Here is a 17855-nt window from a genome sequence, read left to right as displayed (position 1 = left end):
TATTTCTTCCTCAAAACACTCGGCGACTTTCCAGTCGCCCTTCTCTCGCTCGAACGCCGAGGCACACACATCTTAAACCCTTTCGTTAGCGAGGCTTGATTCGCAACAGGTGCGCACCCAGCCTCGCTTCCGACCCTGGCCACGGTCCTGTAGCTCCCTCTATAGGCCGAACACTGCATGTCCCCCCATAGTTAGATAGATATAAGGTTGGAAAGATAGAAGGTTAGATGCTAGATAGATATACAGTCATGAGAAAAAATTAGGACACCCTATGAAAACCTTTGTCTTCTTCAACATATTCAAACATATGGACATTTGATATTCATTTGAACAATATTGAAAAATTGAGGTAATATAACTAAACAAATACAACTGAAACAAATTATTTAAAAAATGATTGGTAAAATGTAATTAATAGAAATGCAATCTTCTTGTGAGGAAAAAGTTAGGACACCCCCACATTTAGTTCCACTTAAAATGCCTAAAATTATAATAAAGAGCACCACATCAGGTGCAAATGATTAGAACATCGTTACAGAGGATTTTGGAGGAGCCTGTCCTATTTAAGCCTCAGATATTTAGTTTGGTTTGCTCTTGATTGTTGAAGTGAGTTGCATCACCATGGCGAGATCAAAAGAGCTCTCTGAGGCCTTCAGAAGAAAAATTGTAGATGCATATGAGTCTGGGAAGGGATATAAAAAGATCTCCAAACTATTCGAAATTGGCCATTCCACTGTCCGGAAAATAATTTACAAGTGGAGAACATTTAAAACCACCACCAACATGGCCAGGTCAGGCCGCCCAAGCAAGTTCAGCATAAGAGCTGACCGAAAGATGCTTAAAGAAGTCTCCAACAATCCCAGAATGTCATCACGAGACCTACAGGTATCTCTTGCCACAATTGATGTCAAAGTACATGCATCCACCATAAGAAAGAGACTGAACAAGTTTGCATGACATGGGAGGTGTGCAAGGAGGAAACCCCTGCTGTCAAAAAAAAACATCAGGGCAAGACTAAAGTTTGCCAGAGAACACCTAGAGAAAGACCAGAACTTCTGGAACAATGTGCTTTGGACAGATGAATCCAAAGTTGAACTATTTGGGCACAGTAAGAGTAGACATGTTTGGCGCAAAACCAAGACAGCATTTGAGAACAAGAACCTCATACCAACTGTGAAGCATGGGGGTGGAAATGTCATGGTTTGGGGCTGCTTTTCTGCAGCAGGGCCTGGTCAGCTCACCATCATAGAATCCACTATGAATTTTGTATTGTATCAGAGGGTGCTTGAGGAAAATGTGAGACCATCTGTTCGAAAGTTGAAGCTGAAGCAGATGTGGACCATGCAACATGACAATGACCCAAAACATTTCAGTAAATCTACCAAGGAATGGCTCAAGAAAAATAAATTGAGAGTTCTGGAATGGTCAAGTCAAAGCCCGGATCTTAATCTTATTGAGATGCTGTGGATTGATTTGAAACTGGCTGTGCATGCAAGACACCCCTCGAACATCACACAGCTGAAAGAATTCTGCAAGGAGGAGTGGGAAAAACTTTCTCCCAATTGATGTCAGAGACCTGTAGACAGTTATAAGAAACGTCTAATTGAGGTTATTTCAGCCAAGGGGGGCAATACTAGCTATTAGGGCATAGGGTGTCCTAACTTTTTCCTCAGTAGGAATTGGCATTATTGTTAATTTTTCGTTAAATAAATGATTACAAAGTTACATTTTCATAGTTTTTTGTTCAATTACATCCCCTTTATCTATAGACATTGTTAGAAAGAAGATACCATATTGATATGTTCATATTTTTAAGAGAATAACTTAATATTTTGGGGGGTGTCCTAACTTTTTCTCATGACTGTACATAGTGTACATAGACAGACAGACAGACAGGATGAGCCTGGGGTAGTTCAGTGGAGTGGGTCAAGAGTCGGTTGGTTGAGAGTGGTTTCAGTGGGGTAGAACTGGTAGCAAAGACAGTGCATTGTTGTGTAATCATTCTAAGAATGTGTTCTGCAGGTCTCCTAATTATTATTCAAGAGTTGTGAAAGTTCCATGACAGTTGCAGTAACAATGGGGCTCTCAGAATGCTGGTCTAAATCAACATTCCACCACGTTAACCGGATGAGAGGTTTTGGAGTGACACAAAGCTTAATAGTTTAAAAAGCTTAATAGGTATCAAAAAGCTTTTTATCACAGTTGATTATTTGGAGTTATTGGCACATTTTACAGTTGAAATGGCGTTAATAGCTTAAAGGTGTACGAGCGGCAATGGTTAAAAAATTGCATCTTTTGGTTTCTATAGACCTCCATGTTAAGAAGTGCACTTTCAAGTTTGTAATGTTTTAAAAAGTTTAATAGGGATCAAAACCAAAAGTCATAGCAATGGCAGTTAGGCCTAGTATGTTGAAGAACAATAGTTGGACTTGCTGAAGCAAGCCCATGTAATTAAGACAAGTCAGCCAGTTCTACACTGCCTCCACAATTATTAGGCAAATTGTATTCCTCAGGATTAATTTTATTGTTGAACAAATACAATGCTCTCAGTCAATCCAAAATGTTATTGAACCGCAAACCTGAATGTTTAAGAAAGAAAAAGTGAGTTTTGTCTTTCTCAGGGGAATATATAAGTGTGCAGAATTATTAGGCAACTATTAGTGTGCAGAACTATTAGGCAACTAAATTACAAAAATATTTTTTTTCAAACTCACTTTATTCTAAATTTTATTAGAGTAAGTGTAACAAATAACTAACACAAAATGACAATTAAATAACATTTTTGGCCTTTCAAAAATATTCAGTGACCAATATAGCCACCCTTCTTTTCAATAACTGCCATGAGCCTTCCATCCATGGAGTCTGTCAGTTTCTTGATCTGTTCACGATCAACATTCGCTGAAGCAGCAACCACAGCCTCCCAAATGCCGTTCAAAGAGGTGTATTGTCTTCCCTCACTGTAAATCTGACGTTTGAGAAGGGCCCACAAGTTCTCAATAGGATTTAAGTCAGGTGAGGAAGGGGGCCAGGTCATTATTCGGTCGTCTTTGAGGCCTTTGCTGGCTAGCCAAGCAGTGGAGTACTTGGATACATGTGATGGAGCATTGTCCTGCATAAAGATCATGGCCTTCTTGAATGCTGCTGACTTCTTCCTGTACCACTGCTTGAAGAAAGTATCTTCCAGAAACTGGCAGTAGGTTTGGGAGTTGATTTTCAGTCCATCTTCAACCCGAAAAGGTCCAACTAGCTCATCCTTTATGATAGCAGCCCATACCAGTACCCCTCCTCCACCTTGCTGGTGCCTGACTCGAAGTGGTGCCCTGTGTCCATTAGTGATCCAGCCACAGGCCCATCCACCTGGTCCATCAAGAGTCACTCTCATTTCATCTGTCCATAAAACCTTTGAAAAATCTGTCTTCAGGTATTTCTTGGCCCAATCTTGACGCTTCAACTTGTGAATCTTATTCAGTGGTGGTCGTGTTTCAGCCTTCTTTCGCTTGGCCATGTCTCTGAGCACTTGACACCTTGTACTTCTGGACACTCCAGGTAGGTTGCAGTTCTGGAATATGGTGGCACTGGAGGATAATGGGTTCCTGGTAGCTTCATGTTTAATTCTTCTCAAGTCTTTTGGAGTTAATTTGCGCCTTTTCTTCTCCATGCATTTTCTGCGACCCTGTTGAATATTCGCAACAAAACGTTTCATTGTCCGGTGGTCATGCCATGCATTGTCCAAGTGTGTTGCATCCGTCTGAAAGGCATTTTACAATTTGTGACTTTTCAGTGTCAGTTAAGTCTCTTTTTTTGCCCATTTTACCTGAGGTAATGAAGATGCCTAATAATTATGCACACCTTAATATAAGGTGTTAATCACTTTAGGCCACACACTCCCTCATTAGACAAATGCATATCACCTGAAAATGATTAAATCCAATAAGCATTCAAGTTTATATACACAGTGTAGTGGCAGCTATACACTCACCGAACACTTTATTAGGAACACTATACTAATACTGGGTAGGGCCTGCCTTTGCTCTCAAAACAGCCTCAATTCTTTGTGGCATTGATTCCACAAGATGTTGGAAACATTCCTTTGAGATTCCGGTCCATGATGACATAATTGCATCACGCAATTCCTGCAGATTTTTCAGATGCACTTTCAAGCTGTGAATCTCCCGTTCTATTCCAAAGGTGTTCTATTGGATTCAGATCCGGTGGCTGGGAAGGCCACTGAAGAACACTGAACTCAGTGTCATGTTCATGAAACCAGTTTGAGACGACTTTTGCTTTGTGACATGGTGCATTATCATGCTGGAAGTAGCCATTAGAAGATGGGTAAATTGTGGCCATGAAGGGATGCACATGGTCAGCAACAATACTCAAATAGGCTGTGGCATTCAAGTGATGATTGATTGGTTTTAACGGGCCCAAAGTGTGCCAAGAAAACATCCCCACCTCCACTATGAGAAGGTGTACAGGTGTTCCTAATAAAGTACTCAGTGAGTGTATAGTATTCAGACCCCTTCACTTTTTCCGCATAATATTGTTTCAGCCTTATTCTAAAATTGATTTAAATTCATTTTTTTCCTCATCAATCTACACACAATACCCCATAATGACAAAGCGAAAACAGGTTTTTAGAAATTGTTGCTAATTGTTCCTAACCCTAACCCTAACCCTAAAAATGTAAATATCAGTATTCAAACCCTTTACTCAGTACTTTGTTGAAGCACCTTTGGCAGCGATTACAGCCTCAAGTCTTCTTGGGTATGACGCTACAAGCTTGGCACACCTGCATTTGGGGAGTTTCTCCCATTCTTCTCTGCAGATCCTCTCAAGCTCTGTCAGGTTGGATGGGGAGCGTCGGTGCACAGCTATTTTCAGGTCTCTGATGTTTGATCGGGTTCAAGTCCAGGTTCTGGCTGGGCCACTCGAGGACATTCAGAGACTTGTCCCGAAGCCACTCCTGTGTTGTCTTGGCTGTGTGCTTTGGGTCGTTGTCCTGTTGGAAGGTGAACCTTCGTCCCAGTCTAAGGTCCTGAGCGCTCTGGAGCAGGTTTTCATCAAGGATCTCTCTGTACTTTGCTCTGTTCATCTTTCCCTCGATCCTGACTAGTCTCCCAGTCCCTGCCGCTGAAAAACATCCCCATAGCATGATGCTGCCACCATCATGCTTCACCGTAGGGATGGTATTTGCCAGGTGATGAGCGATTCCTGGTTTCCTCCAGATGTGACGCTTGGCATTCAGGCCAAAGAGTTCAATCTTGGTTTCATCAGACCAGAGAATCTTGTTTCTCATGGTCTGAGAGTCCTTTAGGTGCCTTTTGGCAAACTCCAAGCGGGCTGTCGTGCTTTTTACTGAGGAGTGGTTGTCCTTCAGGAAGGTTCTCCCATCTCCACAGAGGAACTCTGGAGCTCTGTCAGAGTGACCATTGGGTTCTTGGTCACCTCCCTGATGGTGGCCAGTGCTAGAAAGAGTCTTGCTGGTTCCAGACTTCTTCCATTTAAGAATGATGGAAGCTACTGTGTTCTTGGGGACCTTCAATACTGCAGAAATGTTTTTCTACCCTTCCCCAGATCTGTGCCTCGACACAATCCTGTCTTGGAGGTCTACGGACAATTCCTTCGACCTCATGGCCTGGTTTTTGCTCTGACATGCACTGTCAACTGTGGGACCTTATATAGACAGGTGTGTGCCATTCCAAATCTTGTCCATTGAATTTACCACAGGTGGACTCACATCAAGTCGTAGATACATCTCAAGGATGATCAATGGAAACAGGATGCACCTGAGCTAGCAATAGCAAAGGGTCTGAATACTTTTGTAAATGTGATATTTCAGTTTTTTATTTTTAATAAATTAGCAACAATTTCTAAAAAACAGTTTTTGCTTTGTCATGATGAGGTATTGTGTGTAGATTGATGAGGGAAAAAAATAATAATATTTAATCCATTTTAGAATAAGGCTGTAACATAACAAAATGTGGAAGGGGTCTGAATACTTTCTGAATGCACTGTATATGCCAAACCATAGCACCCCCTCCACCATGTTTCACAGATGAGGTGGTATGCTGTAAGTCTTGGGCAGATCCTTTTTTCTCCAAACTTGATTTTGGTAAGGCTACGTTTCTGATCGATTTTTCTGATATTTCAGTCTCATAATGGCAAAGCCTAGAATCAGTTCTAGACATTAACAGCTCTCTTATGCCTGAACAAATTATGTGACAGAACACACCTGACTAACCAGAAACACCTGTCAAACCAATTTTCCAATACTTTTGGAAATAGGTGGACTATGTATAAAAAGGGTTGACATTTCTAAATGGTGAAACCAATCTGAAAAAATAAAAACCCTGAATTAAAGCTGAGAATCTTTACTTTAACCTCATAGTAATTGTTTGATTTCTCACAACAATTACACCCCTCAACCCACCTCCTCCCTGTCTGCTGATGACTTTGTCACCTACTTTGAAAAGAAGGTTGATGACATTTGCAGCTCTTTCTCTCTACCTCTCACCAACAATGCTACCTCTCCTCCCAAACCCACTGTGCAACACCCAGTCTCTGGTTTATCAGATTTCTCCACCCTCTCCCCTGATGATATTCTAAAACTGGTCACATCCAAGCGGGCAACCACCTGCCCTCTCGATCCTATCCCCTCCCCCTTTCTCCAATCCATTTCCAAAAACCTCCTTCCGTTCCTTTGCCTTTACGACAGCCAGAGTCAAGCCTCTTCTGAAGAAACCAACTCTTGACCCGTCTGCTGTCCATAACTACAGACCCTTCTCTCCTTCTTATCTAAAACCCTTGAACATGCTGTCTCTAACCAACTGTCTCACTATCTCCTTCAGAACAACCTCCTTGACCCTCACCAAACGGCTTTAAGGCTGGGCACTCTCTGGCTCTGCACTCTCCTGGTTTGCATCCTACCAGGTGACGTGGAGAGGATCGCTGTCCTCTCCACTGGGGTCACCCAGGGCTCCGTCCTAGGGCTCTTACTGTTCTCCCTCTTGGCTCGGTAATTTCGCGCTATGCAATTTCACGCCTTTTCACTGTCCTGGCACCCCGCTGGTGGAACGAGCTTCCCACTGCTGTCAGGACTGCAGAGTCACTACCTATCTTCCGCCGTAGATTGAAGACCCATCTCTTCAGGCTACATCTTGACTGTCCCTCCTAAAGACCTCTTCATCCCCACTACCCCCCCTGTACAGTTTCTCTACTGTAAATAAACGTTAAAAAAAAGAAGTAATTCTTCCTTCTTCTATCATTGTGACTGCTAATAGCCCCTGGTCTAAGCATATATTTGTTTATCTTATAATGACTGATGTATAGATGATTCACTTACTTAGACAAATGTATTTGTTGTAAGTCGCTTTGGATCAAGGCGTCTGCTAAATGTCTAAAATGTAAATGTAATGTAATGATTTCAAATCCAAACTGTTGGAGTATAGAGATAAAAGAAGACAAAATGCTTCCTCTTTCCAATACTTATGGAGGGCACTGTATATAGGATGAGTAGTCTGAGGGACCACACACACACACACACACACATGCTTGGTCGTCTATTTCACAGAATCAGCCCCTCACAGCACATGACCTGTGTGTGACATTACTATTGATGTCAGGCAGCCTAGCAACCACTGCTGCCACGGCTACCTGTTTGCAGGTCGTCCTGATTGGACACTCACCACTTCCTGGAAAATACTGTGACACCCTCCGGGGCGTGAGGGAGTGTCACTGAACCAAACACAGTAAAAGACATGAGTTCCGCACCAGGATCCAAATTAATTAACTTTATTTGGGAGTCGGGGAGGGGAGAAGGGAGGTGATAGGGGAAGGGAGAATCGGGAGTCAATGCGTCCGCTGGGCTGTCAATCCGTCGTCGGTGGTCAAGCGCTGGGTTCGGTACACGGGCTCGGGAAGTCATACGATCCAGGGTGAGGCGGTCGGGAGGGTAGTCGGGCAGGCGAAGTTCGGTACACAGGCGGGCTCTCAGACGGTCAGGGGGTCGGACTTTCCACGGGCTTCTCCTACACAAATGGGTCATACACGGCGCTTTTAAATCTCTCTTTCTCATCACCTACTACCACCTTCTTCCACCGAAGTACTTCCTCCAATTGTTGGTCTGAGTCCTCCTTTTCTGCGGCCTCCACTCGCGCTGATCTGGTTCAGCTGTGCTCCGCTGATTGCGTTCCCCTGCTGAACTCACCCTGGCCGGCGGAACTCCATATATGGGCATGCCACCGATCTTGCAAGGAGAGAGGGATAGAGAGAGAGAGGCGACAGCAGAGACATAGCGGGGCGAGATATACACCCCATTTATCACCACTCCACCTTCCCGTGCGCCCTCATTCGCACGGCGGGCGTCACAATACTTTCATACTCTTATGGATGTAAGTGAATACATTCCTGCAGCTTTACATGATAACCACTATAACTTCCCATATGTTTGCCTTTCATACGTCTACTGTACATAGATCCATAAGTATTTTTCCTGTTTGAGTTATAAAAGATCCTAAGTGAATTGTTGGTCTTGGTGATTCTTGCCCCTGGTCTTTTTCAGGTATTTCAGACGGTGAGACATTTTTACCTGCTTAGTATTTACCTAGAACAGGAAAAGGGTTGAGTGTGGTTTGACTGAGCTGTTACTCACATCCCTGGGTTCAGTGGTTTCATATTGAGAACGTCTGTATGGTTCTGAGCCTTCCTTAGCTTCAGACGACTCGTCTTGAAAGGAAGGGAAACGAAATGAGAGGAGCGGTGTGAGTCATCAGGTGAAAGTGAGATTGAGAACCATTGTGCTGTTTCGTGAAGGGGACACATCTGTGGCTTCAGTACCAGGATGACAAGTGTAGATCTTAGCCTACTGGGTTTTGTTCTCAATTAATTCTGTTATTCACTCATAGTCCTGTGTTACGAACTGGCCCACCGTCGGCCCTAAAATGACCATGACTTTGTTGTCGAGGAGAAAACAGGCTAACTAGGCTAGCATTCGCAACTTTAAAGGTTATTTTTTGGAGTGTGATAGTCCCACTCACATTTTTCATTTTTTATTGGATAGAGACAGTAGAGAAAGACAGGAGAGTAAGGAGGAGAGGGTATATTGTAGTGGAATTTAAGTAATGGTATTGTAAAATGAAAATACCGTTAACCAGAGCTGTTGATTCTTTCAGAGACTTTATTCACAGAGAACAAAGCCGGGTCAGGTTTGCAAAGTTGAACACACTTTTCACTTCCGTTACCTGTCTTTTTATAGACATCACATAGGTCAACACCCTTCTTTCAACAAACGTCTACTTCCTGTTTACCTACACCAATAATATTCAAGAACTACATTTCGTCATCCCGGGGCTTTGGCCTAGGCTGTTTTCTAAAGCCCTTTTGTCTTGTTTGTTTACAACTGTGTTTATCACCCCTCCATCCTGTCCCTAGATCACCTGATTATGTTTATTCAGCTGTGTACCATTCTACTTCAAAGCATCCATACTCTCTAGTCAGCCCCCACCTATCTGATCTCACCTCTCTGAGATGTTCCAGGACCATCTGGTGTCCTTGTGACCTTTTCCCCTAGGTGTGGGATCACAACCCTTATATTGTCTTTAAATTTACCATAATATCACCAGGGCATGGGCCGGATTTGAACCAATGCCGACATGGGCATACAGTGGGGGAAATAATTATTTGATCCCCTGCTGATTTTGTTAGTTTGCCCGATTACAAAGAAATGAGCGGTCTATAATTTTTATGGTACTTTTAGTTTAACAAATAGAGACAGAATATCAACAAAGAAGTCCAGAAAAAACACATTATATAAAGTTATAAATTCATTTACATTTGATCGAAGGAAATAAGTATTTGATCCCCAAGCAAAACATGACTTAGTACTTGGTGGAGAAACCCTTGCTGGCAAGCACAGAAGTCAGACGTTTCTTATAGTTGGTCACCAGGTTTGCACACATCTCAGGAGGGATTTTGGTCCACTCCTCTTTACAGATCCTCTCCAAATCCTGAAGGTTTCAAGGTTTTTGCTTGGCAACTCGAAGCTTCAGCTCCCTCCACAAATTTTCTATAGGATTAAGGTCTGGAGACTAGCTAGGCCACTCCATGACCTTAGTGTGCTTCTTCTTGAGCCACTCCTTTGTTGCCTTGGCCGTATGTTTTGGGTCATTGTCATGCTGGAAGACCCATCCACGACCCATCCTCAGTGCTCTGGCTGAGGGAAGGAGATTCTCGTCCAAGATCTTACGGTACATGGCCCCGTCCATTGGCCCCTCAATGCAGTGAAGTCGTCCTGTACCCTTAGCAGAGAAACAACCCCAAAGCATAATGTTTCCACCTCCGTGTTTGACGGTGGGGATGGTGTTCTTGGGATTGTAGCATTCAGCATTTCTCTCCCTCCAAACACGACGAGTCGAATTTATGCCAAAGAGTTCAATTTTGGTCTCATCTGACCACATTACCTTCTCCGAAGCCTTCTCTGAATCATTTAAGTGTTCATTGGCAAACTTCAGATGGGCCTGTACATGTGCCTTCTTGAGCAGGGGGACCTTGCGGGCACTGCAGGATTTCAATCCGTTACGGTGTAGTGTGTTACCAATGGTTTTCTTGGTGACTGTGGTCCCAGCTGCCTTGAGATCATTACCAAGCTCCTCCCGTGTAGTTCTGGGCTGATCCCTCACCCTTCTCATGATCATCCTTACCCCACGAGGCGAGATCTTGCATGGAGCTCCAGGCCGAGGGCGATTGATGGTTATTTTGTATTTCTTCCATTTTCTAATAATTGCACCAACAGTTGTCTCCTTCTCACCAAGCTTCTTGCTGATGGTCTTGTAGCCCATTCCAGCCTTGTGCAGGTCTACAACTCTTACCCTGATGTTCTTTGAATGTTTTTTGGTCTTGCCCATGGTGGTAGAGAGGTTGGAATGGAATAGATTGATTCTATTGACAGGTGTCTTTTATACCCATAACAAGCAGAGATTAGGAGTACTTTCTTAAAGTGACAGGACTAATCTGTGTGCCTCATGGGCATATAACCGGTCTGTATGAGCCAGAATTCTTGCTGGTTTGTAGGGGATCAAATACTTATTTCCTTCGATCAAATGCAAATGAATTTATAACTTTATATAATGTGTTTTTTCTGGACTTCTTTGTTGATATTCTGTCTCTACTTGTTAAAATAAAAGTACCATAAACATTATAGACCGCTCATTTCTTTGTAATCGGGCAAACTAACAAAATCAGCAGGGGATCAAATAATTATTTCCCCCACTGTATGTGTGCACTGTAGGCCGTGGTGCCAGACTACTGGACCACCCCGGGCCACAGCATTCGCAACTTGGCTGTGTGAATGCTAGTTTACTCGGCTATCATTTGCAACCTGATTGCATGAATGCAGTATTAACATGGAAGGGAAATGTGCGTGTCCGTCAAGCCCCAGAGTGACGTGCTCTACTGAGTCCTTCAACCTCTGTTCTCAGCCCTGTAGCGCAGGTCCTCTTTGGGTCGGCCAGCTCCAGTGTTGTTGTTTTTGTTCAGGTGTTATTTAAAATGAAAGGTGGTAAACTATATACCTAACACAACTAGTGAAGGGACTTGTGTCCCACATGTCGAGTCTTTCAATGTCTAAACAATCCTTAATGGTCTCCAGGTCAAACTAGAGAACCCATCGGAGAGACTTGGTCGAGACATGGTAGAAAGCGAGCGCGGGCCACGCCCCACTCTTTTATATAATTCCAACAGGAAGAACACCTGACGGGATGTCTGCATAACACTGACCTCTGGGGTTATGGGGTGTAGAGTCAGTTATGTAGTGTCTAGTAAATGCATCTAATCTACCTAGGATCGTCGCACCTTGCATTTCCGTAAAATTAAATAGGCCTTAGAAACATGTTAATGAATCAAGATGAATGTTGTTTGATTTAGGAACATATTTAACCTGTTTCTTTTTCTCCCTCTCTAGGAAGAAGCATTTGGAGGTTTTGGAACAGTCAGTGAACACAGAAGAATACACAGTCCCTCAAGGACATCAGCAGGTGAACAAGTGATTTATAAATATTCACCATCAGTATATTGAGAGACTATATGGAAGTTGGCCTACCGTTCTCAAACTGTGTTAGTTGGCCAAACAGTTCTGCTATGTTATTGTAGTTACTGTATAGACCTAGTTACTAAGAGCAGGTAGACTGTGTATTGAAGTTGGCCAACCGATTGAGACCCCCCCCCCCCCCCCCCGTTTTGTGTTTTGACAGTAACTTCCATTCAGGAGAAGAAGCCCAGAGGCCGGCCCCCGCGGGCCCTGACTGCACAAAGAGCATCGGCAGGGGTCGCCCCTCCCCTGTTGCCTGCCTCACCCGCCCGGGGCAAACCAGAGGGCTTAGAGCCGCAGTCAGGGGAGAAGGTGAAACGGTTACCTGGCAGACCGCCTAGCTCTGGAGAGAAGAGGAGAGGCCGACCCCCTGCCTTGGGCAGCCAGAGGGGCTGGCAGGTCGGCAGCCATGCAGCAGGAGAGGACAGCAGGCCTGCAGGGTTGGAGCACGGCTCCGCCGCTCCACACCACTGCAAGGACACGGCAGAGGAGGAGAGGGACAGGAAGGCCACCAAGAGGACTCCGCTGGGGTCCGTACAGACGCAGGACACCAAGGTCACGCCTTCTAAAGTGGGCCGTCGGGACTCCAAGGTGACCAAGCTGAAGAGGCTGAGGGAGGTGAAGCTCAGCCCTCTCAAGTTGCGGCTCAAGCCCATTGCTAGGAAGGTCGTTCTGGTCCCCGGTGTGCCCCGCCGCAGACGAGGACGACCCCCCTCTGTCGAGCGCCTCAAAGCCGAGGCAGCCGCCGCTGCTGCGGCCTTGGCCTCCTCCTCCTCCGGATCAGAGGCTGGCCTGGCCGAGGCAGGGGCTGGGAAACAAAGGGCCTTCAGGGTCCGCAGGGACAGAGACACAGACTCCCACACCCCCCAGGCCAGGCTGTCAGATGATGCCTCCAGCTCTGACCTCCACAGCTCCCAGCTTTCTAGCCCCTCAGCATCCCCGTCTCCCTCCAAGCTAGCCCGGCCGCTGGGACTGAGGCAGAGCCCCCGCCACATCAAACCTGTCAGGATAGTCCCTCCCTCCAAACGCACTGACGCCGCCATCGCCAAACAGTTGCTGCAACGCGCCAAGAAAGGGGCGCAGAAGAAGAAGAAGCTGCTGGAGAAGGAGGCGGTGGCTATCAGAGGCCCCGGGGCGGGTGCCATGGAGTCAGGCATCAGGAGGAGGAGGAGAACCCAGCTGAAGAACATCAGACAGTTCATCATGCCCGTGGTCAGCACAGTCTCTCTGCGCATCATCAAAACCCCCAAGCGCTTCATCGAGGACGAGGGCAGCTTCGGAGCTCCCCATCCACACATGAAGGTGGCCAGATTAGAGCCTGTGCCGTCTGCTGTGGTGGCGCCACCCCACCAGCCCACCTCCACCCCCTCCCCCATGCTGGTGTCAACACCTGCCACGATCGGGACCCCCGCTCCAGTCGACGCCCTCCCTCCCCCCACCCCCACACCCCTCAGTGCCACTGCTATGGCGACCGGCCTCCTCAACAACAGCACGACCAGTAACGGCGGTCGCTTCAGCAGCAGCACGGCGTCATGCGGCTCCAGCGCTGTGTCCCAGCACTCCTCCCAGCTGTCCTCGGGAGAGTCGTCCCGCTCCAGCAGCCCCAGCCTGGACGACTCCTCATGTGACTCCCAGGCTTCAGAGGCCACGCAGGCCCTGTCTGAGCAGGACGAGCCTCCTGACCATGATGACCATGACTGCTCGCCGTCCTCCCAGGGAGAGAGAGACACCAGCCTGCTCCACACCTCCAGGACCTCGCGGCCCCCCTCCCCACCGCCAGAGCGCGTGTTGCTGGAGGAGAGGGGTCGGCGGGGGCGCAGAGGTCAGGGGGTGGGCAGGGGCAGTCTGGGGGTACGGGAGAGGGGCAGCCTCACTACTGGGGGGAAGAAGGCCATCATCAGCCCCGCCACGGGAGTTCTCCTGTCCTCTTCCTCCCTCGTTGGGTCTCAACAAGCCTCTTCTACAGCCTCCTTGTCCTCCTCCCCCCCGCCACCCCCTCTCCTCACCCCCCCACAGCCCTCCCAGTCTGCCTCAAACAGTGAGCACCACTCCCAGTCCCCCTGGATCCTGCCCCCCCACTTCCTCTCTGGACCCTCAGTGCACTCTAGTCTCCTGGACAAACGCAGGTCAGTTGACTGGACATGAAGAATAGAATGATTTTTACTGATTTAGATTTATTTTGTGAATTTAGTTTAAAACATAACACAGCACTCCCAAGTTTTGTGTGAAAAAAATGGAGATGTCATAATGGTTAACTAGATTATGTGGAAGTCAATGGGGGGAACACTCATGATGAATCACTATATATATATTTTCCTGTGAGCCAGACTAACATTAATGTAATAATGTTGTGTTTGTTATGAATGTTACACATTTTGAAACGTTTTCTTTTCTTTATTTTGTCCGCTCCCCAGATCCATCCTGAGGGAGCCGACCTTTCGTTGGACCTCCCTGTCGCGCTCCGAGCAGCAGTATTTCTCCTCTGCTAAATATGCCAAGGAGGGCCTTATCCGCAAGCCCATTTTCGACAACTTCCGCCCTCCCCCTCTCACAGCTGAAGATGTGGGTCTGATGCCCTCAGGTGCTAGTGCAGGGGGCATGGCACCGGCTGGCTTCCCCGCACTAGGTGGAGGCGGTTCGGGGGCTGGAACACACCTGTTCTCCCCCCTGCACCACCACCACCACCAGCACCCCTCGTCCCGCTTCGAGGCGCCTCTCCAGAAACGCAGCCCGCTGCTACGCGCTCCACGCTTCACCCCTAGCGAGGCTCACTCCCGCATCTTCGAGTCAGTCACCCTGCAGTCGTCATCCGGGAGCAGCCCCGGCTCGCTGTCCCCTCTCCAGTCCTCCTCGGGCCGAAGGCGCAGGAGGAGGCGGGATCTGGGGACTCTGCGTGGCCAACCGCACTCTCCATCCCACTCTATGACCAGACGCAGCAGCCAACCAGGCGGCCAGATGACAGGAAGAGGCTCGTCTGAGATGTTGCCACCAGGCTCCGTCTCCTGCAGTAACCCCAGCTCTCTGCCTGGGGTGGCAGCTGTCTCAGCCAGTAGTGCCTTACCCTCTACCCCCTTCAGCACCTTCCCCTGCAGCCCCATGGGCCTGACCCCACACGCCACAACCTCTGACAGCAAGAGAGCAGCCGGGAACCCAACCTCCTCCTCCTCCTCTTCCTCCCCACTCTTCCCTGTCTTTGCTCCCAGCCCCCAGGAGATGGGCCGAGGAGCCGGGAAGGGAGGCAGAGAGCGGAGCGCCTCCGCTTCCAGAGATCAGCCTCCCAAGGAGAAGGACAGGGAAACCGAGAGGAGCCAAGAACGCGAGAAAGAGAATAAAAGGGAGGGGAGGAAGGATTGGGAGAAGAGGGGGAAGGCCTCCACTGCAAAGGCCTCTCCGAATGTGGTGTCCAGCCTGTTTGCCGTGGAGGGCAGCAGGGAGATGGGCGAGTCGCTGTCCTCTCTGGCTCCCAAAAAGACTCCTGGGAGGAAGAAGTCGTCATGTGTAGGCTCTGGGTCTGCGGGAGCAGCAGCTTCAGTACGAGAAACAGTCCACCCTGCTCTGCCTCCCTCCCTAGCCAAGGGACGCTTGTCTAAGAAGGGCCGGCCTGTAGAGAGGGAGGCTGAGCTGGAGGAGAAGGAGAGGGACAAACCAAGTGCCCCCACCCAGCCGCCAGGCCCGCTAGGACAGACGGGTAAGCAGCCCCCAGCCCCCTCCTTGGGCTCCATGCTTGCTCATGCTGAGAAGCAGCCGGTCACAGACAAGCGGGTGGTCGGGCTGCTGAAGAAGGCCAAAGCTCAGCTGTTTAAGATTGAGAAGAACAAGTCTCTGAAGTCTCCAGACCAGCCTAAAGTCCAGGTCAGTCTTCCCCCCGACGAGGTTACCTACTATGTGACTGTAGTGTATTGAATGATGTCTGTGTTCCCAGGGCCAAGAGAGTGACTCGTCGGAGACATCAGTCCGCGGTCCACGCATCAAGCATGTGTGTCGTCGCGCTGCAGTGGCGCTGGGCTGTAACCGTGCTGTTTTTCCTGACGACATGCCCACCCTCAGTGCCTTGCCCTGGGAGGAGAGGGAGAAGATCCTGTCTTCCATGGGCAACGATGGTAAGACTCATACTATACATACAAAAAAAGGGGAACATGTAAGGGGAGGAACCTAGATCTTCTCCCAATGTGTTTTCAGTAGGACGCGAGTGGAGGACGGAGGAGAGGACGCGAGGAGTCGTGTTCCTCACATTTGAGAAAAAGGCTTCAGTCAAAAAGAAAAGATTCATAGTTTAAAAAGTCCTGCGCACACACCCATGTCAGTCTCACCATCGTTCACCAGTGTCACCATTACCCAATGAAATCATACATAGTCAACATAGACATAGTGTTGGCAGTGGGCTTAGACATTTTCCTTTTACCTACTGTATGTCGTATGAATACTTTCCTCCTGTAGATAAATCAGTTAGTCATAGTTATAAGATATACAGTCATGGCCAAAAATATTGGCACACCTGCACTTCTTTCAGATAATGCACCACTTCTCCCAGAACATTTTTGCAATTCCAAATGCTTTGGTATTCACATGTTTATTTATTTTGTTTGCATTAGAACAACACAAAAAAAGCAGAGAAAAAAAGCCAAATCTGATATCATTCCACATAGAACTCCAAAAATGGCATCTGAAAGAAGTGCAGGGGTGCCAATATTTTTGGCCATGACTGTATAATGGAATATACTGTACAGTTGGGTTTGAATGTTTGTCTAATGTTTATATAACGTTGTGCTGTGAATGGTTTCCCCCCTGTAGATAAATCATCAGTAGCGGGCTCTGAAGAGGCGGAGCCCCAATCCCCTCCCATCAAGCCTGTGACGAGGCACAAGACCATTCAGGAGGCAGGGCCGCCCAGGAAGGGGCGCCGGTCTCGGCGCTGCGGACAGTGCCTGGGCTGCCAGGTGCCTGAAGACTGTGGCGTCTGCACCAACTGTCTGGACAAGCCCAAGTTCGGGGGCCGCAATATCAAAAAGCAGTGTTGCAAGTGAGTCTGAGGGTCCCAAACGGCTTCTACTATACACTACAGTGGTAGCCTCTGTTTTAATGGTTCACCGCTCTCACTAAACTGATTCGTTTTGCTTTAATTTATTAGAATAAAATACAAAACTTTATTAGCCCATCTGTTACAACCAAAATGTGTCTCTTGCTCTGGTCTAACTCACTTTCAATCATCTCCCCCTGGACAACGACAATATGAATATGTCTGAATGTGTGTTTGGCTTTGTGTCTTCTGTACATGTTGTCATAGAGTAAGGAAGTGCCAGAACCTACAGTGGATGCCTTCCAAGATGTTCCTCCAGAAGCAAGTCAAAGGTTGGTGTCTTTTTTCTTTTTTTTCTATTTGCCCAGTCACCACCACCACCCCCCCCCTCCCCCTCATCAGTACTTTGTTGAATTTGTTTTTACATATACATTTCATCTACAAGGAACTTTTATTTATTTATTTTTACACATCATTTTACATGAAAATGTCAGTCCTTTATTGTATATTTGGTATCATTTCTGGTGTATTTGCTAAGATATTTTTCTTCTAGTTCTTGAATTTTTATTTAATTCTACCCCTCAGCTGGTTGGTTGATGTCTTGTTAAAAACCTCTTAAACCCCTATAAAATCTGTAGATTGTGGGGGTGCGGTAAACAATGAGACAAGGAGGCGAAGGCAAGTCGAGTCTGTTTACTCTCCACATAAAATACAACTACCAACAACACCGAGCGGGCATGACAGTGCACCCGGAAC

The 17855-nt window shown here is 47.1% G+C and overlaps 1 protein-coding gene across 1 annotated transcript in view; it reads left to right on the top strand.

Moving 5' to 3' along the window:
• Window positions 1-17855, top strand: part of LOC310824188 (histone-lysine N-methyltransferase 2A-like) — a gene marked incomplete at its 5' end in the record, with an annotated part of 125568 nt that overhangs the window by 10089 nt on the left and 97624 nt on the right. The window contains 6 exon segments of the mRNA XM_083696998.1: window positions 11957-12029; window positions 12246-14208; window positions 14497-15934; window positions 16005-16182; window positions 16874-17102; window positions 17367-17433. Of these exon segments, the coding sequence (XP_083553124.1) occupies window positions 11957-12029; window positions 12246-14208; window positions 14497-15934; window positions 16005-16182; window positions 16874-17102; window positions 17367-17433 (3948 nt within the window).

Source organism: Argentina silus, assembly GCF_951799395.1.
Source record: "Argentina silus genome assembly, chromosome: Y".
In the NCBI taxonomy this organism is placed as follows: Eukaryota; Metazoa; Chordata; class Actinopteri; order Argentiniformes; family Argentinidae; genus Argentina; species Argentina silus.
The sequence above is the reverse complement of the archived record's forward strand: the minus strand, read 5'-3'. Positions and strand labels throughout refer to the sequence as shown.